Genomic DNA, 27,282 nt, shown 5'->3' with positions numbered 1-27,282 from the left:
TTATGCCATAGGTACTACAGCCAAAGTTCAATTAATAAAAATAAAATTACTTGGAAGATGACATGAGACATTATTTTGTAAAAAAATATATCAAGCAATTCATGGCTTGACACAAATTTTCTATTTTAATATGGGATCCTACTACTGGCAGAGCTGAATAATTTTGGATATTCTAGCGTTACAAACTGCCGCCTCTCCGCTCCAAGAATGTAATGAGTAGCTTTGTTTCTTTCAACTTGTGGAAGAATGTAATAAGAGTAACAGGCTACTGGGCCTGGTTTTATTTTCTTTATACATGATCCGTAAAAAGACATATTTTTTTTTCTTCCTCCTTTCCCTTCTCTGTTTACCATTTGTACAAGTTTCTTTCAATTTTCATTCAAACGTATAAAAAATTATACAATCATCTTCAAATGGTTACAATATTAAACCAGAGCATCTAAAGCAACCTCAATTTCTCATTTCCAACTCCTCCTCACGGGTTTTATACTAAGTTTTCATTCCTAAACTATTTTCGTTCAAAATCTTGAATCACGGTTATTGATATCTGATTTTCTTGGTAGTAGAAAGGAGGTGCATTTCATCTTCTTAGTTTTTCTTAGAGAAAATACCTTGTTAGATTGTAGATTTCACAATGTGACCCTCAAGTCCTTAACAGATTCTGAACTGTAAAGCAAGGATGGTACTAACACTAATCGGTACCAGTGAATCAAGAACGAGGTTTAAACAAGGACAATGCATAGAGTCGGGGATTTTGTTCGCATTCCTGACTAAAAGTTTGTAAAATTTATTGTTGTCTAAAACAAAATTACCTTTTTAACAATGTTTGTGAGAAGGACCAATATGTCAAATTTCCAAACTTTTAGCAAATTGTTTGCAATTTGGATTAATGAAAGAGGAATTGTCTACATACCAGAAGTTCCTTCACTTTCTTAGCATTTCCTTCTGATTTCGCCTCTACAATTACATTCTCAATTCTAATTTTCCTTGCAGTAGTCTTTGCCGTACCCCAGCTATCACCAGTTACCATAATACTCTCAGCTAGGGCTGGCAAAAAAGCTCGTGGCTCGTGGCCCGCTTGGTATTCGCTCGTGACTCGATCGGTAACAGCTCGTTCGTTAGTGGATCGAGTTAAAATTAGCTCGCTCGCTATATACTCGAGCCATAATTAATGAGTTTGAGTTTGGCCTGGCTCGGCACGAGCCAGCTCGGTCGTTGACGAGCTATTTAATATATATAGTTTAATAGTTTAATCGGATCCGTTCACTTCATATTGGGGATATTATGGTCTATGAATGTTATAGCCAGTGTTGTGGTAATTGCACTTTGGACTGTGTTTAAGTTGATTGGTAATGTTGTATGGAATACGTGTGAATTAATTACAAGCAACTAAGTTAATTTGTATGAATTTGTTTGATTTGATATGCATGAATTTATTTAGTAAATATGTTTGTATGAATTTAGAATTTTGATATATTTGTATGTATGAATTTAGCTGTAAATTTAATTTATAGTAGTTGATTTGCTTAATTACAGTTGAATTAAGAGTAATCCTCAGTAATTAGTCATATAAATATTATTTTGTTTTAGCCGTAATTGATAAGATATGTTATGAAAATTTAAGATATAGCAGGAAAGAAAATATACAAATTTATAAATATGCCAAGCTAGTAACGAGCTAGCTCGGCTCGCTCGGACAAGTCACGAGTCGGTCTTGAGCAATAGTTTTAGCTCGGGACCTAAAATCCAAACTCGCTCGCTCAGCTTGATACACTAACAAGCCGAGTATGAGTGTGGCCTAGCTCGCTCGTTAACAGCTCGTTGCCACCCCTACTCTCAGCCTTCATTGACCCAAGAAAGGGATATGACCTTTTAGTCCCTACGCAGCTAGGCTTCAGTGAGTCTGATATGCCTCTATGAGATAGTCACTCCTAACTCTATGATCAAGATTTTGTTGCCTATAATAATCACTCCCAACTCTATGGGTGCATTTGGATAGAGCAAGAATAGCACTAATTAACCCGAAAATAGTTAAGCTATTCAGTGTTTGGATGAAGCCTACTATTCTTTGTTTGTCTTTTATGAGTTAACTCACTATTTTACTAACCCAAATAAAAGTTAGATTAACAACTATTCTTCATTCTTGGGTTAGCCACTATTCTCACTAACCCACCCCTCCATCCAAACCCACCTACAAGAATTCTAGATGCTTGTATTTGTGTTGGATGTACCGAGGGAAGATTCATAGGAGATGGTTCTATTAATAAATAATCATAAGATTCATAAGAGATGATTTGAGTTTCAATTGCCATATTGGAAGGCACACAGTGCTGATAAAAATTCATTTGAAATTTGATAAAGGGTAAATTTTACTGGAGGTCACTAAACTTTGTTACTTGTCACAAATTGGTCACTCAAGTTTGATTTGTTTATTTTTAGTCATTCAACTTTGTTATTCGTCTCAATCAAGTCCCTCTATATTTTTCCATCTAAAATCTTATCGGAATATTCCCATTCTGCCCAAAATCTTAACGGAATATTCCCATTCCGTCCAAAATATTAACGGAATATACTCATTCCATTCAAAAAATTAATATAATGAGTATATTCTATCAAAAATACTAACGGAATATTCCGTTAAAATTTTGGATGGAAAAATATAGAGAGACTTAATTGGTACAAATAACAAAGTTGAGTAACTAAAAATGGACAAATCAAACTTGAGTGACTAATTTGTGACAAATAACAAAGTTTAGTGATCTATAACGAAATTTACCTTTTTATATCAAGAATTTTTCTTAATTTACCAATTATGTTATTTAAAATTTTATTAGAATCTATCGGGTAGAAAAAGGAGAAATAAATATTAGTAAAACTAACTAGAGAAAAACGGTAGAGAAAAGAAAAGGACCCTGACTTGGTCGGAGTTGGCCAAAGCTTCTATAGGTATCCAGCATCATCTCTCTCTTTTTTCTATGCACACGAAGAAGGGGAAGCGAATAGAGAGGTCTTTTTACTTCATCGGATTTAATTATCATCAAATTTATTTAATTTTGACGTCATTTTCCATTGTAAATCTTTTGGCTAAAATTTAAACTAGCAGTTTTTCATACGGAACCCATTATTTTAGTCACGATCTTTCCTTTGTCTTCTATTTCTGACTAAAAAATTTATCATAGCTATAGATCTAATTAAATCTCTTTTGGCAAACAAGAGTAATTTCCGATCAAAGTTTCCTTGTCATGTCATTAAGTTATACGTCTGAAATCATAAAATTAAAATTGAAGGGCTGGATAAAGAAATGCCTTGTGATTCTATTTTATGAGAGAGATTAATAGTATTATTATTATTTTTTTTTTTTGAAAACTTGACAGAAGCTGTCAAGGCTTTGATTTAAATAAGAAAAAACACAATGTGATACATCAGAGACTGAACTAGACGGTGTCAGTCGGTACCGTTTTTAACAGAATAACAACCATTGTTTCATTTCATCCATACATCTCCTAGCTACCAGTAACGCCTCTAGTGTCTGACTGTTAAAGATTGTATTGTTCCTTTGCTTCCAGATGAACCATGAGACACAAGAGAATCGCACAATCCATTCCTTCCTTGGCATTACACCTCTTTCTTGTACCAGTTCCCAAGACCTATCCCAAATGTCATGTACCGTACCAGCAGGTTTCATGATAGGACCGTTGAGCAAACAGGAAACATGGTACCAGACAGAAACAACATAAGGGCATAGGTAAAGTACATGTGCAATCGATTCAACCGGGCAGTTCCGACAAACCGAGCAGTGTGACCCATAATTTATTCCCCTTCTGCGTAAAACATCCCTGGTCAATAATTTGCCCCTCAAGGTGAAGAAAACAAACAGCTTTACTGTTGGGGGCAGTTTGCATTTCCATATTAACCTATACTGCCATTTTATGAGCCCTCCTTCCCCCAATACCTTGTATATAGATTTAGCAGTATAGACCTCCCCATTGCTCCATCTCCATCTCAGCTGATCTTCCTCTGAATTGAAGGTTATACCCGTAATTGGCTGCCGAGAGGGGATCAGTTCTGACTGAATCGGCCATGCCTGTCGCAGAGATATGTTAGGCTGTATGACGGTCTCCTCTTGATCAGCTAGCCTGGGCTGACCTTGCCAGACATCATACTAGTATGAGATTATATTGCCATTTCCAATTTCCCACCTTGTGCTCCAATGAAACAACGACATCAAATTTGTAATCTGAGTCCAGAAAAAGGATCCCATCTTGACCCAAATCTTAGGTCCACTTGAGACAGACCCTTTCCTTCTAAGCATCTGGATTACAATTGCCCAGAGTGAGTCTGGTTCACAGTATATTTTCCATAACCATCTTAAAATAAAGGATATATTAGCAATACTCAAATTGGTGACTCCAAGCCCTCCACTTTGCTTTAGGTAACATGTTTCCCTCCAATTCAATAGGGATATGCCTCTGTCATTGTCCTGATTCTTACCCCACAAGAATTGTCGTCTTACTTTATCCAATCGGTTTATCACCCATTGAGGCAATGTAAAGCATAGCATGTAATAGGTCGGTATCGAGGTGAGAACCGACTGAACCAGTTGTAATCTCCCTCCCCTTGATAGCATTCTTCCTTTCCATCCTTCCATTTTCCTCTCTACTTTCTCAATCAACGGCATGAACATCTCTCTTGTCGGTTTCTTGAGTGTTAAGGGCATTCCCAGGTACTATACTGGGAACTGTGCAAGGGTACAGTTCAAAACCGCTGCCACTGCGTGCATGTTTTCTGTGGGGATGTTGATTGGCACACAAATGCTTTTGTTGTAGTTGACCCTTAAACCCGACACCAATGCAAACAACCTAATAATCAATTTGAGTGTTACTAGGTTGTTGATGTCGGCTGATGCGATTACTGCCGTGTCATCAGCATATTGGAAAGCTATCATGGATTCCTTTACTCTTCTTGTGATGTTCAATCCTATGATCTTATTTGCCTGTTTAACTATTTGTTGGAAAACATCCGCCGCCAGGTTGAAAAGCATAGGGGAAAGCGGATCCCCTTGCCTAAGACCCCTCTTGTGTTGGAAAAACTCTGATGCCACTCCATTTACCACTACTCTGGAAGAGGAAGTTTTGAGGAGTGACTCTATCCATGATATCCACCTAGGTGGAAATCCCCTCACCTCCATTACCTTTGTCAGGAATCCCCATTCCACCGAGTCGAAGGCTTTGGCAAAATCAATTTTCATGAATACTGCTGGTTTCTTAGATGCCTCAATGTGATGTATTATTTCCCTTGTTGCTAGAAAGTTCTCAGATATTTGCCGCCCTTGTATGAAGGCAGTCTGGTTTGAGGAAATAAGGTTGGGCAGCAACAATCGCAGACGGTTTGACAACACTTTGGAGATCAGTTTTGGTATGATATTAATCACACTTGTTGGTCTAAATTCCTTGACCGTTAGAGGAGTGTCACACTTAGGTATCAGGACACATAATCTGTAAAGACCTCTGCTTTTTTTTTTTTTTGAACTAAATCACAAAAATATGGTTGATTATTTATACTACACCTAAGGTAAAAAAAATAGAGCCTTAATAGTCAATAGTAATAGTCTTGGACTCCTGGTACAGTGATCGAATGCGATACCTATATGATATAGTCCAATACATTTGATTCAAATAAATAACAACAATAGTAATAGTAAATGCGATTGGTAAAATATGTACTTGCTCATATCGCCAGGATTGCGGATTAGATCCGATGGGTATGGATCTACTTTAAATTTGATGGGTTTCAAGCAGGGGCGGAACTCAACTTTGAGTATAGGGGTGGCTAACCAACTAAACATCATATACTAAAAAAATATTATAATAAAATTCAAAAACTACGAAGTACAAAATAATATGATTCTTCACTATTTTCTTTGCTTTCTATTTTTATAACTGCTTTTTTCGTTCTTCTAAACTTACAATAACTTGTTTTTTTCGATTTCCACGTGCAACAGTCTTCTTCCAATTTTAACCTGTAAATTTCTATATTTTAATATTAAAGCCCTTTGACCGGTCACACCAAACCATCCCAAAAAGAATGCTCTATATTATAATATTACACAACTTTGGTCACGGGTCATGTGAAACCATCTCAAAACAATTAAAAATTGATGTTACTTTTGCACTTGCAACCCTCTAAATTTTACGTATCATCATAGGGGGGGGCTGAGGCATACCAAATATAAACTTTAGTAAAATTTCTAGGTACTAGTTAAAAAAAAATGAAAATATTGGGGTTTACTCAGCCACCTTTCAATTGCATTATCTTCCGCCCCTGGTTTCAAGACCATTCGATCTGCTTTAAGATCCGTGTGCTCCGAAATATTCATACATGCTCGTGTCAATTTTTGTGTACATGGATCTTAAAGTGGATTAGACGGTCCTGAAATCTATCAGACCTACTTCATTCTCGATCGCCTAACATAGTTCCTCCTCTGATTCAATATAGGATTATAGGGCACAATTTTGACCTAGCTAGTGTATCAAGACTCAAGAGCAGACATCCTGTTAAGGAATCACGGTTACCGTCTGTCATGTCAATGTTGTAAATGCGATCTAACTTCACCAATAATTTTTAATCATATCATTTCATTAAATTTCATTAATGAAGCACAGAAGCTTTACAATACAAGTCACAGTCAGCCATCAATGTATAGCCAGCATATGATACTTGAAATTTTCTCATAAAAAGGTCTTCCACTGAAATTAACATAAAGATAAGAGTGAGGCTATGTACTATGCATAGAGTATATTGACCTGCGCTATGACTCAAATCTTCAGTTTGAAAGTTCTAACGGCTGAACCTAACCGTTCAATATGATATTCATATGAATAAGTACTTGTAAACTAAATTTTATATTTTTTAGAATTTTTTCTATTTTTTTTTAGATGGGTACAGAAAATCACTTGAAACATTAAAAAACAATGATTTTCTAGTTTCTACCCATCTTGAAATAAAGTAAAAAAATTATAATATAGATGATTTCATTATAATTTTATATTTTAGGTAGTAATTTTATTTACAATTCCGGATGTATGATAATTTTATGAAAAAAGAGAAAAAAATTTCTAATGAAATTGCTTTTTAAAATATCATAATATTGAATAAAATATTAATAACTGTCCGCTCATCCTCTAAGAAATTAGGTTTTTTGGACTTACGAAGAAACTTTACTTGAGTGCAGTGTTTTTAAAATTATTTGCTGAAAGCAATCCAAATGAAGTGCGTGAGAGCAATGTTTTTAAATTAAATTAAAATTTAGTTTCAGTCTAATGCAAATTCTATTTTCTTTTTTCTTTTTCTTTTTGAACGCCATTATTCTAGCTAGCTAGATCGTCAAAAACACATTAATTTTCTTAAGGAAACATTGGATGCCTAATCATGAAGTATGAGAGATGAGGCAATAAAGACCCAATTACAGGTGTGATGAATAAGTAGTTAAACGGATCCAATTAATTAATTGAATGCAATCAATTTTAAGAACAATAACATATCCGTAGCCTGACTGCATGCACATGCTGAAGCCTGGCAGATGCTTGATTCTAATTTCTTGCACATGATTGTGCTCCAAAGACTGCACATGAAAGTATGAAACCCCCCGCCCCCTCTCCGTCCATTTAATATTCTCTGCACTTCTCATAAAGTAATATTGAGAAAGTTTGCAATACATCCACATGACAATCATCAATTAAATTGCTAACTTGTTACAGTCGTTGATCAATAGAATGAATTACGAAACAATGCCATGAAAGAGTAACCGAACTTATATTATTTTTATTTTGTTTGAAAAATAGTGGAATTAAATCTACCGATTTCATTAGAAATCATATCGATCAAATATAAGATTCTAAAGCGGAAACCTATGACTTGATCATCATATCCATTAGTTACAAACCAGACAGTTCAGAAAGATAAAAACAATTACCAGCTTAATATATAGTTAGCTACACAAAAAACCACAAAAACCATAAAAAAATCATAAAAATACAAACTATATATATTGCCTATGGTTTTCTTTTTGTTTTAATTTTCTCTCTACAGTTGAAGAATTCTTTGCCTAATTTTAGAATGTTTTATTTTTATTTTTTTGCAACTTATTAATTATTTCACGACCGGTCATCGGCTCGCGATACACAATAGCATGAATGCATGATCTATATAACTTTACTCGCTAATTATGCTATTTTCTCCTCTTTGCGATCTCTCGAACGCGTTCACATAAAAAGGAATAAAAAACAAAAGACTAAATATATAGTTTGTAATAACATTTCATGTTATCACTTTTTAAATATCTAAAGTAGGCAACGATTTGCAATTTGCCTAATTCCTCAAAAAAAGTAGATCTCGATATGGATGAACCTAACTTTAGGAACAAAACAATGTAAATAGATATGGCCCTTACAAATTAACTATATATAATATAATGAGGAGGGTTTAAATGCCTCTGTCATGTCTCTATTTTTTAAAAATTTAATAATTCAAAATTTAAATCTTAAAATTCAAAATAAAAACATTGGATATGAACTATATCATTTTATTTATGCACGTGTAAAAAAATATGGCATTTCAACTTTGTTTTGGTTGTTATCTTGAGCTTGTAAAAATGTATATTAATGCGGATAATTTCTAGACGTTGATTATTTAACTTATTGATTCAAATAAAAGGAAAATCAAAATGTGATAATTTTTTATGGGCACATAGAGAAAATAACATATATCAAATCTAATGGTTTTATTTTGATGTTTAAGTTTTAAACTTTGAGTTATTTAAGTTTTTAAAAATAGAAGCACGATGGAGGCACAAAAAATGAAGGCATTCGAACCCTCCTCATATATAATATATCTCAATATTCGATCAAGAACTCTTTGTATTCCAAATTTAGATCCTCGAAGGTTTGGACACGTTCATAAATGTCCTTTCTTTATAAATAATATTTTTTGACATTTACCATTTTCTTTTACTATTTTGATGTGGTTTTATATTCAGCATTATATTTTATCCTGGAAAATAACAGAGAAATAATTACTTGGCTTTTGAAGGACTTGTTGGTAAGATTGCCAATTGTAAAAAAAAAATGTTAACTTGAATCGGATGAAACGCCTGTATTTCTCCACGAATTAAGGCCAATTATGACAAGGGTGTACTCCTGTCTGCTTGATTCAAGGGATACTACGCCAATTCAATATTCTAAAATTTGTTCTCTCCATGTTATATATCCACATTATTTACATCATATCCTGTAAGGCTATAACCCTGTTTCAGAAGATTCTGGATCCTCTAGAAACAAAACAGTGATTTGTACATATTTAAAAACATAATAATTTTTTTAAAAAAAATATAAAATTTGATTTGCAAGAGAACCTTTCAAATTAATTATTTAAACTTTAAAAATAAAAATAAAAATATATGATACGAATGAAATATGAAAAATATGAGACATTTAAATCTTATTGAAAAATATATTAAAGTTAAAAATATTATGAAATTAAGAATCATCATTTGATCCTTTGATTTAGTTCACAAATCATATGAATTTTTTTTAACGAACATTAAATTAATAAAAACAGAAAAGCTAGAACTTTATCTCTCAGTCTAAAAAAGAAAAATGTACTGAAATTTTCCTAATTAGAGTAGTACTTGAAAAAGAATACGCTGAGGCTTCCTTAATTACTTATGACAGATTTAACATATGTTTTCGATGAAAAACATTATACGTCGACTTAAAGAGTGTAATTAAGAAAGTCAAATGACGAAATAGCCCTTGGACTAGGCGTCGTGGGCTCTTCAATCTTGAGCTTAGCTGCTGATGCCTTCTGCCGGACTTGTAACTTGTAAGACACATCCAGAGGCCCCACCTGAACAAACATGCCATGCGAGGTCAAAATCGTCTTTTCAAGTCGGTTTAAGTCGGTAATCACGTTTAACTGTATCGCTTGGGGGAGAGTTAGATCCTCTCCATTCTTCAATGACCGGACCCATGCCCGATTATTTATGATTTATGTCAATTTGTAAATTTTAAATTATATCTTAGGGAAGTCGAAAATTTTATATTATGCCAGTTTGATCCTCTCCAGTCTCCAAACTAATTCAATTTTACATAATTTAAAAGTAAAAGAAATTGTGAAAAAGGGAACCTTTTGCTAGTAATGATTTGATTAAATTTTAATTCATGTTAAGAGGTCACATATTTGTAATGATAAAGACTAGAAAAGTTTGGGTACCAATTATATATTTGGACATAAGGTTAAACAAGATGGCAACACCTTAATATGCATTAAAAATTAATATTTTGAAGAATTAAGTGGTTAAAAAAAAGTTAAAAAGAGGCTTAAGAAGGAGAATCAATCTTTAGTCTTTAGTTTAGTGGCAAAGGTAATGATACGAAATTGTAGGTTTGAAATATAAATGAAGAAATAGATATTAAATAATTTGATGACTTGATCTCCAACTATTACTCAAAAAAATAAAAGAGACTTAAAGAAGAAGATGTTGTCAAATAATGTCAATTAACTAAGCAAAGTAAAAGAAAGTCACATAATGTTTATATGCCAACTCCTTGATGTTCTTCAAGTATATTTTCTTAGTCATTTAATTTTATTCTTTCGGTAGAACAAAAGGGTACACATTTTGATCAAAAGATCTTGCGATTGTGTTAACACTAATTCATAAAATCATTTACATTAACTAATGCCCATAATTTTCATCTTCCTTTATTTTATGCTTTCACTTAATACAAAATGACATATAATTTATTTCCAGTTACATTTGAAGAAGGATTTGTTGAGCAACAAGTGTATTAGAGTTTGGGTCTCACCATAGAATTTTTTTTTTTTTTTGAAGGTTGGGTCTCACCATAGAATTATAAACCGGTGATAATGCAATAACTGATTTATCAAAAAATAAATAAAAATAAAATAAAATAAAAGAAGGATTCGAGAACATTTATTGTACAGATTGAAGAGAGAGGTGAGTTAGAAAATGCTCAATAAATAATGCTTAAAAACAAGCCATTTAATGCTTCCGTTTTATAGCTTTTGATATTGTTTCATCGCAACATACGTATCTATCTAACAATAATAATCAAACAAATAAAATAAATAACCGGTTGCTGCTGCAAGCTGTTCAAAAGAGTAAAGAGTCAAATCTTGACCAATTTTGTCGAGTGAGGAACATGGGTCGATCAAGAATTTACCTTAAAGAGGCTAATTTATTTAAATTATGATAAAGGATATCTCTCGTTGCAACGAAACTGGAGAGGTCTCATCTATTGAGATGTGGCCGAAGAGGGAGCAATATTGACAACTCACAATTTTAAAACCTTAAAAAATCAGTCCAGTACCAAGATCCACCGATTTGATGGCAAATTGGAAAATAACTGACAAATCTAAGGGTTATTAATTAAAACAAATAACATTTAAGCCCTAGTGTGCTCCTCGTTGTCGACTCACAGTCCCTTCTATCTTTCTCTCTCTCTCGTTCTCTCTTCACCTCTCAATCCAAAAGACACTATTCAATGGGAAAGTTGGCATTGTTTGGTTCGCTCTTGCTAATATGTACAGTCTGTCAGAGAGCGTTTGGCTTCACTGATGGTAAGATATAATTGCATTTGCCAATCTATACATCAGTTTTATCATCCAATTAATTACTTCATAATTGTGACAGCGAGATCTAGTTTATTACATGCTAAAGTACTTTAATTTAGATCAGTTTTCCAACTTGAACAGTAAGCACATCAAAACATACAATTTTATACTTGTACGGTGCACGGTGCTCGTGCATGCATTTCTGAAAGATTCCACTGGTTCTTTATTTTGATCATATTTTGATTTTTGAATATGCAAGTAGCTAGTCATAATGTAGAGGTGCCTTTTATGTTATAACATAATTATAGCTTGGTTATATAAAGTTGGCCATTATTTTCACTGTATCTTTATCCTTTTTTCCTTCGATCTTTTCCTTTTTTCCTTTTCCCCTTTTGGAAGTAGCCATGTGCATTCATGCACAAACCTGAGGCTTTAATGTGGCAGAATCCAGTGGCCTATGCAATTTTATAACCCTGTATTAACTATTAGCCACAATGCAAATTATAATAGTTATTGATAGTTTAATGCATAGATATAAAGTAGTGAATAAACTAAATAAAAACATAACAATAAATAAAACAAACTACCTAAATGCACTGAGAATTAAAAAATATAGTCGAAACAAAAAAAGAAACATAACAGTATAGTATATAAGTATACCAACGGCAAAGGACAGATTTGCAATAGTCATCATGAGTTGTTTTTTTTTTCTTTTTTCTTCAGAGATTGATGTTTTACAAAAAAGAAAAAAGAAAATAATATTTCAAAACTCATGCCAAACTTACATAGATCAGAATATGCAACTGAGTTAATTAGAAAACTCATTTTTGAAAAAAAGAGTTAGAAAACTTCAAAAATGATTGTCATACTCCGAATGTAAGTTATATATTATAATAATTCGTGTACATTCATTTTTTTGGAAAAAAAAGCTTAAAACCCATTTCATAACTGAAATGATTTAAATACAATTATATATACTAGGTAAGAGTGCATATGCAAAAATAATGTGATAAGATAACCTTTTGCAATTGATCGAATCACTTGAAATTTTCAACAGTTCATTAATGCAATTCAAATGGTACTCACATGGTGTGCACTTTATTTTGCAAGCTATCTAGCTGCCAATTAACACGTCCTTAGATTTGTTGTCTAATTATAGAAAAAAAATAACTTGATTTAGAAAATATTTTCAATTGTGTTGAAGTTAAGAGAATGTCATGGAATTCTATCCAAGTATAGTTACCACAATAAAAGGTACATTAGTCAGACTCATAGATTGGCTATGCAGAGTATGCTTAATAAAACCATCTGACCTTGTACCATGTGCGAATCAGATCTGATGATATGAATTACATATCGTGAGCCCATGCATTTAAAACGGGGACATATTCTGCCCATTTCCCTGTCTTCTTCTTTAAATAAGTTGTCCCAATCTAGATCTGCTTATAAAAATGCTTTTCCATTTTGGTTTTTTGTGACTTGTAAAATTCGACACTCTGTTTTGGTTCTCCTACTCGACTCGTACCAGCAAAAAAGTTTTCTTTTTTGCATCATTAAAGAAATTGTTTGCTTGTGCCATTCAGCCATTGTTGGGGCTGCTTTGGGAAATTGGGCCAATTAGACCATAATTATGGTCCATGAATTCTAGGTAAAAAGTACAGTAGTAATTAACAAGGTGTACCAGTGGGTTACTAAATGGAGTTGTTTCTGATTCTAGGAAACTTATGAATATATAACAATAATAAATATGCAAACCTTAAAGAGCACATTTATGAGTACCTCTATCTCTAAAAATTAAAAACATTCCTGGGTCTTTCTGAGTTTCTTATTTTATCTTGACTTGAGAGTTGAGAACAAGCGAGAAAGCAAATTTAAGACTACCTTGGAAACTATTTGCTTTTTCTATTTTAAAAAGCAAATTATTTGCTTTTTTAATTTATTTATTTTAATAACAGAAAATAACATACAATTAAAAATAATTGCAGGGCTATTACCAAATGGAAACTTTGAGAAGGGCCCACTCCCCTCAGAGCTAAAGGGGACCCAGGTGATGTCCCCAACGGGCATTCCGTCATGGCAGATCTCCGGTTTCGTTGAATACATACCATCAGGCAAGAAGCAGGGTGACATGCTCTTAGTCGTCCCAGAGGGGTCCTATGCCGTCCGATTGGGCAATGAGGCATCCATCAAGCAACGTCTAAGCGTGACACGTGGCATGAGGTACTCGATTTCGTTCAGTGCAGCACGCACGTGTGCCCAATCTGAGCAGATCAATGTGACAGCCTCACGCCAGTCAGGGTTTCTGCCGATGCAGACATTGTACAGTAGTAGTGGATGGGACTCTTATGCTTGGGCTTGGTTAGCAACTTCAGATGACGAAGAAGTCGTGATACATAACCCCGGAGTCAGCGATGACCCGGCATGCGGCCCATTGATCGATTCAGTTGCTATCAAGGCACTGAACTCACCCAGGAGAACCAACAGTAAGCACACAAATAATTTTAACATAACATTGTATTGTATTAATTCGTACATCAGAAAAATCATAAATCACAATCAAGATTTTTTACTTTTTTAAGCAATCAAGCAATTATCAAGACCATTAATTTGTTAGTGTAAAAAAGGAGAACATATACATATGTATATATTCCTTTTGCAGAATCAAGGGAAATAAAGAGCAATTAGAGTTGAGACATGAACAATTTAACATAGTTGAAAATATCACCAATATATGTCTGCCTTTTCAGATTAATGCTCAGAGTTATATATGTCTATTGCAGAGAACTTGATAAAGAATGGTGATTTTGAGGAAGGTCCGTTTATTTTGCCGAACACAAGCTGGGGTGTGCTTGTCCCCCCGCACGTCGAGGATGATCATTCCCCTCTGTCTGGGTGGATGGTTGACTCGTTGAAGGCCGTGCGCTACATCGACTCCCCCCACTTCTCTGTCCCGCAAGGCCAATATGCTATCGAGCTCCTGGCCGGCAGGGAAAGCTCCATCTCACAGGTCATCCGTACTGTGCCTAACCGTTCTTATGTCCTCTCCTTCTCTGTCGGTGATGCGAGCAACGCTTGCAAGGGCTCCCTCATGATTGAGGCATATGCTGGTATGGTAATTTTGTGCATTTTTTTCCTAATTAGAACCCTAAAAGTAAGAAATTGTGCATTTGACTCTTTTTCAGACATCATTTGTTGGAAAACACTATATATTTTATCAAAATACATTATAACAAATAGCTTGGATATGTATTAATGTTGCTTCTAAAAGAAATTAATTCTGAATGGTATATTAATCTATTTCAAAAAAGTTGTTCATATTACAAAAAAAAAGAAGTTGCTCAATGATTGTGAAAATTTCCTTCCTCAGGTAAGGAGAGCGCCAAGGTGGCGTATGAGTCGAATGGGACCGGCGGGGCCAAGAAAGGACTCTTGCCATTCCATGCCACAGCAGATCATACCAGGATAATGTTCTACAGCTCTTACTACAACATGAGGAGCGACGATCTCAGCTCACTCTGCGGGCCGGTTCTCGACAATGTGCTGGTTGTGAGTGTTCGTTCTCTCTCGGGCCGGCGTGTTGGCGGATAAGGAACATTTACTGACAATTGTGTAACAAAGTTAAAAGAACATTTTACCAGGATGCTGTTTTCCTACCATGAATTGGCGTTTTTGTATAACGGTTCATTTCATCTCTAAAGAAAATATTATGGGAGAAATCAAATTGGCGTAGTAATTTTATGAGTAATTAATATATTTAGCATTTTTTCTAAGTGAGCCAGTGATATAAATATTTCTTGTCTGTACTTGTCTCTTGTTTCATGTTTTTTTGGCGTTTATTAAGAGAGTTGAATGGAAAATGTCGAGAGACCACAATTGGGCAAAATTCCTCAGAAAGAAAGGAAAAATATCTCAAGAAAATTGTGTCTTGTGCTATTCATTTTTGTTTTCTTTTAAGTGGCGAGGTACACAAGTTTCCATATGATATTGTGCTCACTGAAATTTCAATTTTCTTGTTATATTTGCTCAATGCAAATTTAAACTCAAGAGACCCTTAAGCAATTAACCTGATAACTTACCACTTGGTCTACTAGTTAAATTTGTGTGCCTCTCTTCTGTTCTGACAACTTTCATCTGATGTTTTATTTTCTTCATGGAATGGAATTTCTTTCCCATGAGAATATTTTTATGAATTGATAAGATAAAAATACACTTTTCCATCTATAGAAAATATATTGGGGAATGGGTATTGCAAAAGTTGCTAAAGAGTGAGAGTAGAACTAGGGTGTTCCTAAGTTCATCAAGTTGAACTCCACTTTAAAATTTATTGAATTGGCTTCAAATAAGGAATCTGAACTGTTGAAATATGTCTATCTTATGAGTGATGCGTCTACATGCAAAAATTTAAAAATTATGAATTAATTTTGTATAGAGTCAAGTGGTAAAAAACGTTCAAAAAATGAATGCATTAAAATTAATTTATAAACCTTCTAATTTTGACCGCTCAACTTTATACTAAATTAAATCGAAAGTTTAAAATTTGTATATGTAGACGTAGTACTCATAAGGTAGATTGATTTCAACAGTTTGAATTCATTATTTAAAGTCAATCTGATAGATTTTAAAATTGAATTCACAAATAAATTTGTTGAACTTAGAAATGCCTAGTTCTACACAAAGAATGATAATGTTGAGGAAAATACAGATCTGTTTCTCGAAAATGAAAGTAGGAAATATATATAGCACAAGTTTTACCATCTTCCCAGTGGGACCAAACTTTTAAAATTTGTACAGGCGTGTTTTACCATCTTCTCCGTATGTCTCTATTTTTATAACTAATCATTTAAGCTTTAAAACTTAAATGTTAATACCATTAAATATAATTTATAATAATTTTTTTTATTCACATATAAAATATTTTAATATTTCAGTTTGTTGTGATTGTTATCAATTGTTTGTAAAAGTACAATGATGTAAATAATTTATGAACATTGATTTGTCAACTTAATAATTTATATAAAAATAAACTAAAAAGCAGTGTTCTAAATAGCGCGCTATAGCGTTTTTGGACCCTAAACGCTAAGCTATACAATTAAAACACGCTATTTGAGCTACAGACGCTATAGCGGTAATAGCGGTCCGCTATAGCGCATAGCGTGTAGCGCAAATAGCGCCCGCTATGCAACATGCTTTTTTTTTTTCTTTTCAATTTATATGGTCTTTAAATAAAGGCTCGGATTGAATTTTAACCGTGATTTTTTTTTATAATTGACGTACTAAGCTTTATATTAAATTATTAATTATTATTTTGATAAAAAAAATTATTAATTATTAAATGAGATCAAATAAGGAAGCTACAGCGCGCTATGCAACATGAGCTGTTTTTTTTCTTTTTTTAATTTATATGGGCTTTAAATAAAGGCTCAGATTAAATATATTAAGATATTTCTTGAAGTAACAAAATGATACTTACTATATGGTAGTTTGAATATTTTGAATAGATTAAGATAATTAATTATGCCATGATGTCTAGGTTATTTTGAAATTTAAATAGAAAAAAGATAGATTATGTCATGATGCTGAATATATTTTGAATAGAAAAAGATCGATAGTTTATGATATTAGTAATACTATGGATATTTTGAGTCGCAATTTGGACTTTGTATTGGTTCAATATGAATACTATAATTTTTTAATCAATTTGATGTTATTTATTATTCTATGAGACTTAGATAATGTTGATATTTAGTACAAATATATGATATAATTTTTATAAAAATAAAAAAACGCTATGTGGCATAGCTTTCGCTATTCGCTATAGCTTTTTTTTTCGGCTTCCCGCTATGACGCGATAAACGCTATTTAGAACCTTGCTAAAAAGTAATAATTTTTTATATACATGTAGAGAAATAATATAGATTATATCTGATGATATTATTAAATATCATATACAAGTTTAAAAATTTTTGTTGTTAGAAAATTGAAAAATAAATACATGATGGAGGAATAAAAAATAAAGACATTTGAACCATTCTCATTAAAAATTAACAACGGATTCAAAAGAAAGACAAAGGATATAACAATGGTTATTTAATTAACCTTAACAATATATTCATCCGTATAGGCGTATATCACAGAACATTTAGATAGCCTAACAATCAAAATTCATGCAATTTAAGTATTATTTAATGATGCATCAAAAACCGTTAATTTTGAAGCATTGAAATTTCAAGTCATATGATATACGGTGAAATATATATATAAAATCTCATTAATTTTTATACATATGATATTTGCATAATATTGATCATGTATATAATGTTGAATTTAAAATTAATTTTATTTTATAAGATTGTTAAAATAAAAATTGTCAGGTGCAAAGAGAGTTATGTATATAACAAAAATAGATCAAAATTGGATTAATTAGTGCTAAGAGGATATGTATTTCAAAATTAATATTTAAAGAATATTAATGTGTTTCCGTCCCACTAAGTTCGGAATGTCCGTATTCCACCAAGTTCTATAACAAGGAATTAAGTTTTCTTAAGGCTTATTCCTCTTCTTTTAGCTTTTTTAACCGCTTAATTTTGTCAAATATCAATTTTTTAGTACGGATTAAAATTACTTCCTTTAGTCTCTTTTTGTTCGGATCTTAATTCTCAGTTCGGATCTTAAGACACTCTATCTCTTTCTTTAACTTCTTTAATTTTCATCCATACATTAGACAACCAAACATTAATTCGCTTCTTAAACTCTTGATCACTCTTAATTAGCTCTTGCCAAACGGCCCCATAAATTATACTTGCCTAAAAAACGCAGGTAGACCGCACGACCCGTTCGGAAAATAACTAGGCTGAAATTTCAATACCAAGTTTAAGAAGTACACCATCTTAGGCCCATAACCTTAGCCCAGTACGAAATTGGGCCCGAAATTCCACACCGTCTGATGTGTAACGACTGCTTCGGATCTTTCTAGAAGGAAACGGAATTTAGTTAAAACGAATAAAGGGAATCGAATCGGACGGTTGATATTCTCGCGTTGATTCAAAGCACGAACAAAGGCGATCGAATCGGACGGTCGATATTCTCGCGTTGATTCAAAGCAATGGCCCAGGTCCTGGTCACCTCCTATATCAAAAACCCTCGTTTCTAGTCATCTCGCTTGCTTATTTCTCTCGCCTCCATCTGAAAACCAAAACCCTAGAAAAAGAAGAAAGAAAGAATGGTAAGTCTCTCCCGTTCTCCGTCTCATTTCTCCTTTGTTTCACCTGATAGCGTCTGATCTGTTGGAAAATGAATTGGATTTGATCCGATTTTTAACAATGTAACGTTTGTTATTTTAGGCTCTTCCTAATCAGCAAACGGTGGAGTACCCGAGCTTCAAGCTTGTGATTGTTGGCGATGGTGGCACAGGTACGATTACCATCTATCTCGATTTGTAAACGTTTCCATCTTATTTTGTTGTCGATTTGTATGTTAAGGTTTCCCATTTGATCTGGTCCAGGAAAGACGACATTTGTGAAGAGGCATCTTACTGGAGAGTTTGAGAAGAAATACGAACGTGAGGATTTTGATCTGCTACTTCTAAACTTGCTGCAATTCTATCTGCTGGCTTGATTTATTTTTTTATTGGTTGAATTTATGGTTAATTTGCGTCTGATTATTTCATAATAACAGCTACAATTGGTGTGGAGGTGCATCCATTAGATTTCCACACAAACTGTGGGAAGATCAGGTTCTACTGCTGGGATACAGCAGGTCAAGAAAAGTTCGGAGGCCTTCGTGACGGTTATTAGTGAGTTTTTTCATTTATTTTGTTATATTTCCTTTTCCTAGGCATGTTGTTTTCTATAAAGAGGATTGGTATTCCTGTCCAATATATCTTGATGTATCTAATTTTAGTGTGCTAATCTTAAGATATAGCATCATTGTTTGGAGTTCAGTCAACCTGATCTATGTCAATTATATATTGCTGATATATGTTGTTTTCTGGTCTGGAGTAATCATGACCAAGTCATTGACATTATTAACTTGGGTGTGTCATGTACCATACATCCTGTTGGAACGAAAATAAGAATCATGAATTAAGAGAAAAAATTATGAATTTAATAGTGGGATCAACATGGCACAAATGAAGTTTGATCGAAAAAGAATATCATTACATTCCAGTGGAAAATAAAAGCAAGTATTTTATCTTGCTGACAATGAAAGTTAATGATTACAAAAATCATCTTAGTTCTGTAGCAATGCCCATTTCATAGTAACATAATTTTTTGGCTGCTTTGTGATATGTTTTTATTTGTTAAGCATCTATTTTTTTTTTCCCTTCTGTCTCTTGTTTCCCCTGTCAGCATCCATGGTCAATGTGCAATTATAATGTTTGATGTGACGGCTAGGCTGACTTACAAAAATGTGCCCACATGGCATCGTGACCTCTGCCGGTTAGTTTTGCTCCTCTCTTTGAAAAGAACCTTAGTTAGCATCATGTATTTCAGTTAAACTGGTGTGTTTTTGTCCTTACGATGTTATCATGTGTAAACAGTGTGTGTGAAAACATACCGATAGTGCTCTGTGGGAACAAGGTGGATGTGAAGAACCGTCAGGTCAAGGCCAAGATGGTAACATTCCACAGAAAGAAAAACCTCCAGTACTATGAGATCTCTGCCAAGAGCAACTATAATTTTGAGAAGCCATTCCTCTATCTTGCCCGCAAGCTTGCTGGGTAAGAACTTATAAATTGGAACTGCCCCATCTTCCCCTTCTTTTCTTTTGAGTTTAAATTATGCTTTGAAGAATTAGTTCTGCTTACATTCTAGTTTCTAGAATCTGATTATCTGATGTGTTGGAAATTTAAAATTGTTTGCCTTTTCAAGGTAAAATGGTAGTTGATGAATGGAGAGCGAGAATGAGATTAAAGAATTTGTTTGTTCAACAAACTATTTGTATTTTGGTTATCAGACATTACTGTTATAAGAAATATATTATTAAGGTCTGTGGATCAAACATTATTGTTTTATAAAGAGTAAGTTATCATGTGAATCAAATTATTGCCCTTTAGTAATAAGTCATTTCCAAGATTAGCTGTTGATGAGTTATTAGCAAGTCCTTTGTTTTTTTGGAATCTGAGTAATTAGTCATTTGTTAATTGTTCTTTTATAGTTTAGTCCTTGTTGATAGAGTTCATAAAATTTTTGACTATTTGCTGGATTTGCAGAGATATGAACCTCCACTTTGTGGAGTCCCCAGCTCTTGCTCCTCCTGAGGTGCAGATTGATCTTGCAGCTCAGCAACAGTAAGACCTTCCTAGCTAATCTAGTCTGTCATTTACACCTTTTATTGGAACAAACAGCGGTCTTTTATTGGTTATAAGAAGCACAGTTAGGGTGGTCAGGCACAGAATATAACATTACTGATTTTTGGTGTGAAAGGGGAGATTTGTACTAGTAAGAACTATCAATTGCCTTGTTCTCTGTTACAATTTCCTGGCCCGGTTATTGTTAAAAGTCGCTGTTATGTGTGTCCAGATTAAGTGCTGGTGGTATTTGCATATAATGACACATGAATTTGTAATAGTGGAGTAGGGGGTTCCCTCATTGGACCTTTACTTTTCATTTTGAGTATTTCTTTTGGTTAGATTGGGCAGGAGATGAAATCATCCTTAATGTTACTTGGTTTATGGTTTACAAATATGGGGTGAAATTGTGTTGCATTTGTTAATGAATTCATTGTTTACTTTCTATCTGTACAGGTATGAGCAAGAGATTGCTGCTGCTGCAGCTCAGCCGCTCCCCGATGATGATGATGATGCATTCGATTAAGTTTGATGCAATTTTTAAGCTGCGTCACTTTGTTTTCATCAATGGTTTTATCTTGTGTTGGTTGGGTTTTTATGTGTTGAGGGTTAGTATCTGTAAGACTTTTGCCCAGAGAGGCCTTTAATCGGCTTATTGTGTGCCCTCCTATATCTTGTAGCGTTAGATGTGACTTGGCGACTTGCCCTTTGATTGTCAATCTTCCTCGTCTCTTTTTATTGCATTAATAGATTTTAAGTGAGCTGTTGGTTACTATCATTGCTTGTAATATTGGTTATTTTATTTTATTATTGGGATCTGCCGTATAAAAGCTTTTGGATCCGTCGTAGTGACATCTTGTGTGTTACTATTCGTTGGCATAGTTGGCAGCGGCACCATGTCTTGGGGTTGCAGACTTGTGGGTTTCTTGCTGCTTTGGTGTGTTTTTGGTACTCGTCTGTCAGGGTCCTTGGAGGCATGGACTACATGTGTTCGGATCTGTAGCTTGGGATCGCTTGGGATCGGTTTGGGATTCGGATCCATTGCTTGCGATGTGTACTCTCTATTTTGGGATGGATTATCGTGGATTCAAATTGGATGATTCTGATTTAAAACCCAAAAATTGAGTTTACTGGATCTTAATTCAAGAGGCACGTGGTGTTGTAGAATATGTCCAAGAGGATTTGCATTTCAGCAACTCATTTGCATTTTAGCAACTCAAATGAATTTCTGTTAACTATTTTTTAGAAATTATGATTTTTAAAATTTCTAATTTTCATATCTCAGAAATTAATTTTATAGTTTCAATTAAGACATGTCAGTAATAAATTAAAAGAAATAATTTTAACCGATCATTCAGTTAACATAGAGTTTATAAACATTTTCTTAATACAACATAATTTCTAAATAAGAAATTTTCCTCATCTCTAAAACTCAATTAGAGACTGTCACGTCAGATTATAAACTCTAATAATATCAGAGATGTAGATGTTTTTAAGTAGTTTAGGCCACTACAGTCGAATGATCCAATGATTCACGAACTTTTTTTTTTTGCAAATATGTCAAGGGGTGCAAACAGATCAGATACAAATAGTGGTAAAACCAAATATGTATCTACTATTATTTTTCTGATATGGATACGTATGTATAGGATACAAATGTCAATGTTATAAGATACATCTATTATTTTATAGGAAACATCAGTTAACTATATTGGTTATATCAATTATTTTACATGATTTATTTTGCACATACATAAGATACATCAGCTAATTTTACAGGATACATCTGTTAATTTCATTTATTAGATAAGTTATTTTATAGGATTGTTTTTATCACCTATATAGTATACATTAGTTAATTTTATAGGAACATCAATTATTTTGCTTAATTGATTTTGCTGGTACGTAGGATACATCAGTTAATTTTATATGATACATCAGTTATTTTGCTTGAATTTCACACAGGTAAAAAACTTGTAAGTTTATTTTGTAATTTTGATTTGTAATAAATCCAATTTGTTACATTGTTTATTTTATTTGTATCCAGGACGATATTTCGAAAGAACGTGTGGTTCTTGTGACGAGGCTCTTACTCATCACAACAATAAATACAGGAGGTTTTTAATGTATAAGTTATTTTTTCTTAGTTTTCTTTATGCTATTCTGAATGTTGTTTGCTATTTTGTGGTGAATATTATTGTTTGTGTTGAACAGATGCTGTGTGGTGAATATTATGGTTATGTTGAACATATGATGGATGGATGTTTAGATTTAAAAATTTTACAATATACATGAAATTGATTTATAGTTTAGATTTAACAATTTTACAGTATTGATTGTTTGTAGGTTGTATGTTTTGTTTTTGTAGTTTAAGTTGAAATTTTGTATTTTTTTACATTTTATTTTATCTTTTTCATATGCTTATTTTACATTATTGAAATTTTATAGTTTTTATGTTTTGTTTTCACAGTTTCAATTCACAATTTTACAGTATTGAAAATTTATATTTTTTAAATTGTATTTAATCGTTTTTATCTGCTAATTTTACATTGTTGTAAATTTATAGTTTTTACTTTTATTTTCACAATTTAGGTTTACAATTTTACAGTATTGAAAATTGATATTTTTTAAATTTTATTTAATCTGCTAATTTTACAATTTTGTAATTTTATAGTTTTCACCTTTTCATTTCACAGTTTAACTTGATATTTTTACAGTATTGAAAATTGATACTTTTGAAAATTTTATTTTATCGTTTTCATCTGTGAATTTTGCATGTATGTAATTTTATAGTTTGTACATTTTATTTTTATAGTTAAAGTGGTCAATTTTACAGTATTCATTATTTTGATGATATATTTGTGTGTTCATTAAATCGAGAAAAAATAATAAAAAAAATAATCGGAAAATTTAATTTTGCCTTTTTTATCACTAACTGCCAGTGACTTCCTATAACTGCAATTTTTGAAAGTACAGTTTGGAAGTACAATTTTTTTGTCTTGTTGTGTAAGTTGCAATCTTTTTTTAACTATAATGGGACCACTTCAAATAGTTGCTGGATGTTTTGTGATCAACTAATATATTCTATGTGATATATTGCATTATTATACAGCATGTAGAAGTAGTTTTACAGTATTCACGCAAGTCAAAGCTGTGGACAAAAATATGTGGACAATTAAACGCTTCCTATTGAAAATTCGGTGCAAATTGATATTGTGCGTGTTTTTTTTAACTCAAATATTACAGCTGTTTTATTTTTACTTTCAAGGTTGGTGACTTCGGTCTATGGGTGGGGATGCATTGGCTAAAAAGTTCATTAATCATCCTAAGGTAAGGATTCAGTTTACAAGTTAAGCATTGTTGCTAAAAATAAATCGCTCATATGATAAATAATGTGTTGTTCATAGTCTGCAGACCATTCTTTGTGCAGTGTAGCTGTGTAATTGCATATCGTTGGTACCGAATGTTTACATTTATTCTTTTAACAGCTGATGCACATCTAGAATTCCAAATATAAGCACTTTCTATCAACAAACTATTGTGAAGCCAAGAAGACATTAACAGAGTAGAACTAGGGTGTTCTTATTTTCACCAAGCCCTTTGGTAAATTTAAGTCTAAAACCCGTCAAATCGGCTTCAAATAATGAGTCCAAACCGTTAAAATTTGTCTATCTTACGAGTGATGAGTCTACATGTAAAAATCCGTCTATCTTACGAATGATCACTCGTTAAGTAGACATGTTTCAACGGTTCGAATTCGTCATTTAAAACCGATTCGATGAGGTTTAAACTTGAGTTCACCAAGAGACTTGGTGAAGTTAAGAACACCCTAGTTCTACTCACATTAACAAAATCGTGTTTCTAATAGAAGTATATATACCTCCCCTAGTGATTGGTGAATTGTAATGAATCTACCTGTACACATTTTTTTGAGGAGAAATCTATCCGTACACAATTGCTCCAGCAGTGCAAAAGCATTTTCCGTACTTGAATTTTCCTAGGAGACAGCTCAGGAAGCACAAATAGAATGCCAGCTAAAAAACATTGGCAGTGTCTGCCCTTTTATGGATTTGTGTAATTGCATGAGTACAAATGCAGATAACTCAAACTGCAGAAAGCATGCTACTCATTGATTACTAGGAGCCAGGGACATATGGGGCTCATTTGATCAAATCAAAATTAAAACCTCTGCATTTAAAAACTTAGAAAACTAACAACTGAAAACATAAAAAAAGAAAGGGAAAAATTTCGTAGGTTCTTTCTTACGTAGATCAGGGAGTATAAATGGATAATCATTGGAGAAGAAAGACCCGGAGGCTACCACCACAAAGGTTCTATGGATATAGCATTTGAGCTACTTAATACTAGGGATAGCAAACTTTTAAAAGGGATTTACTTGAAAAAAAAAAAAACAATTTGGCTCGTATAGGCAGTTTTTTTTTATTTAAAAAAAGAAAGAAAGGTTTGTTCAATAAAAATTATGACAATTCTTACTTGATTAAGTATCAACAATAGTACTAGCCTACTAGTGCACTTCCATTAATTCTTTATTTTATAAATATTAAATTTTATAATTAATAAACACCAACAAACAACCATTAACAGTAAGCAAGATATAATAACAATTTGTCTAACAAAGAACAACCCAGCCAGCCAGGCTATTTGGGCCCCCTCTAGTTAGGCAGTAGTAGTGAAGACTAGAGTGGCCCGTTTATCATTGAAGTGGGCCCGGCCCATTCAGTACATTGCATAGGACTACAAACTGATCTCTCCAACCATAATACTGGGACAAAAATGCCGCCAATCTACCCCACCTAGCTACTTAGGACCCCAACCTATTCTTCTGTGCCATTGCACAGTGTCTATTGGTGTAATGGGTCACACTGCTCCATATTGTTAATTTAGACTTTAGAGCACAGTGACAAATTTATTATTTGGGTTCGGTTCGGCGTGCTCAAATATCGTGATTCGAAAATAATTCTGGTATGATTCAGAATTAATTTGGTACCATAGGGAACAAAAAAAAATGCGAATAAAATGTATAGTATGTTTTTCCACGTTTTATTCGGTGTTCGGTTAAGAAACATCAAAAGTTTAATTGCCGAATTAAACACAAATTATGTTACAATGCTTTAGAGTAGAACCATAGTCACTAGATTCGCGAATAAAATGATTTTTTGACATTTTCGAACTGAACAACGAATAAAACCCGAAAAAACGTATTAGTCACGAATAAAATATTTTTTACGAATTATTTGTGAATAAAATGCAATTTTTTTTCATTATTTTTATTTTTTGTTTGTTCATTTTTTGGGTTTTTTTTTTTATTTTTTGCTCCCTTGTGGGACCCAATCATTCCCGAATTATTCTCGAATCCCGAACTTTTTACCCCGCCGAACTGAACTCGAATAATTTATTTGTCACTGTGAGTAGAACTAGGATGTTCTAGGTTGACCAAGCCTCTTTGTGAACTTGATTCTAAAACTTATTGGATTGGTTTCAAACGACTAATCCGAACCATTGAAACTGATATGCCTTACAAGTGATGCATGTGTATGCAAAAAATTTAAATCTTCGAACTAATTTTGTGTAGAGTCAAGTGGTAAAAAAATACTCAAAAAATGAATGCATTAAAAATAATTTATAAACCTTCTAATTTTGATAGCTTGAATTTGTACTAAATTAATTATAAATTTAGAAAATTTCACATATAGACGCATCACTCATAAGGTCGATCGGTTTCGACAGTTTGAATTTATCACTTAAAACCAACCAAATAAGTTTTAGAATTAAGTTCACAAAGATACTTGATGAAATTAAGAACACCTTAGTTCTACTCGTCACTTTATATGAACATCTTGAAAGTGAGATTTTTAACTCAATATAGCATATGGTTGTTTCTAGTAAAGTGGTTAAATGAATGTATGCTTTATATAAAGAGAATATTTTTCATAAAAACGAAGTTAAAATTTTACCAAATATATTTAATACTATTCTTGTTAACATTTTAATTCCAATACTGTGCAATGAAATTTCTCAAAAATACTAGTCAATTTCCACTATAATAATTACATATATCAAAATTAGTGAATTAATCTCTCCAAAACCCTTTTAAATATATATGTAAAGAATTATGTGTACTGAAGTTTCTACAAAAATACTAACCAATTTCCACTGCTGCTTTTGGATCTGCCGCCGCCCGCCTAGTAACCTGCCACACTTATCACCACAGGATACGATTCACTAAAGAGTTTACTGTCAATGGAGGCCCACATTTGCATCTAAATTGCCCAGCAAGGCACATGCAAGGATAGTGTTTGTACTAATTATGTGGGCTATATACTCTCTTACATTGAGCTTGT

At 33.0% G+C, this 27,282-nt stretch overlaps 2 protein-coding genes across 2 annotated transcripts; both read left to right on the top strand.

Moving 5' to 3' along the window:
- Positions 1-11,488: 11,488 nt before the first annotated feature.
- LOC144571591 (BIIDXI-like protein At5g11420) lies at positions 11,489-15,397 on the top strand. Its single transcript, XM_078320941.1, has 4 exons — positions 11,489-11,637; positions 13,617-14,114; positions 14,412-14,738; positions 14,999-15,397. The coding sequence occupies exons 1-4, from the start codon at positions 11,562-11,564 to the stop codon at positions 15,217-15,219; spliced, it is 1,122 nt and encodes a 373-aa protein (XP_078177067.1). The 5' UTR covers positions 11,489-11,561; the 3' UTR covers positions 15,220-15,397.
- Positions 15,398-18,719: 3,322 nt separating this feature from the next.
- Positions 18,720-21,695, top strand: LOC144571770 (GTP-binding nuclear protein Ran1B). Its single transcript, XM_078321144.1, has 8 exons — positions 18,720-18,853; positions 18,972-19,041; positions 19,133-19,189; positions 19,306-19,423; positions 19,980-20,069; positions 20,171-20,350; positions 20,843-20,920; positions 21,377-21,695. The coding sequence occupies exons 1-8, from the start codon at positions 18,851-18,853 to the stop codon at positions 21,444-21,446; spliced, it is 666 nt and encodes a 221-aa protein (XP_078177270.1). The 5' UTR covers positions 18,720-18,850; the 3' UTR covers positions 21,447-21,695.
- The last annotated feature ends 5,587 nt before the right edge of the window (positions 21,696-27,282 follow it).

Source organism: Carex rostrata, chromosome 19 (assembly GCF_964058835.1).
Source record: "Carex rostrata chromosome 19, lpCarRost1.2, whole genome shotgun sequence".
NCBI classification, from domain to species: Eukaryota; Viridiplantae; Streptophyta; class Magnoliopsida; order Poales; family Cyperaceae; genus Carex; species Carex rostrata.
Note: the sequence above shows the minus strand (reverse complement) of the source record. Positions and strands in the feature narration are given on the sequence as shown.

What these genes read in the sequence shown, in the direction of transcription:
- LOC144571770 (XM_078321144.1), top strand. An exon ending in TGGCATCGTGACCTCTGCCG is followed by an intron (nt 20,070 to 20,170) that starts GTTAGTTTTGCT and finishes ATGTGTAAACAG; the next exon opens with TGTGTGTGAAAACATACCGA. An exon ending in CTTGCCCGCAAGCTTGCTGG is followed by an intron (nt 20,351 to 20,842) that starts GTAAGAACTTAT and finishes CTGGATTTGCAG; the next exon opens with AGATATGAACCTCCACTTTG.
- LOC144571591 (XM_078320941.1), top strand. Translation starts at nt 11,562, where the DNA reads ATGGGAAAGTTGGCATTGTTTGGTTCGCTCTTGCTAATATGTACAGTC. An exon ending in CTCACCCAGGAGAACCAACA is followed by an intron (nt 14,115 to 14,411) that starts GTAAGCACACAA and finishes TGTCTATTGCAG; the next exon opens with AGAACTTGATAAAGAATGGT. An exon ending in CATGATTGAGGCATATGCTG is followed by an intron (nt 14,739 to 14,998) that starts GTATGGTAATTT and finishes TTCCTTCCTCAG; the next exon opens with GTAAGGAGAGCGCCAAGGTG.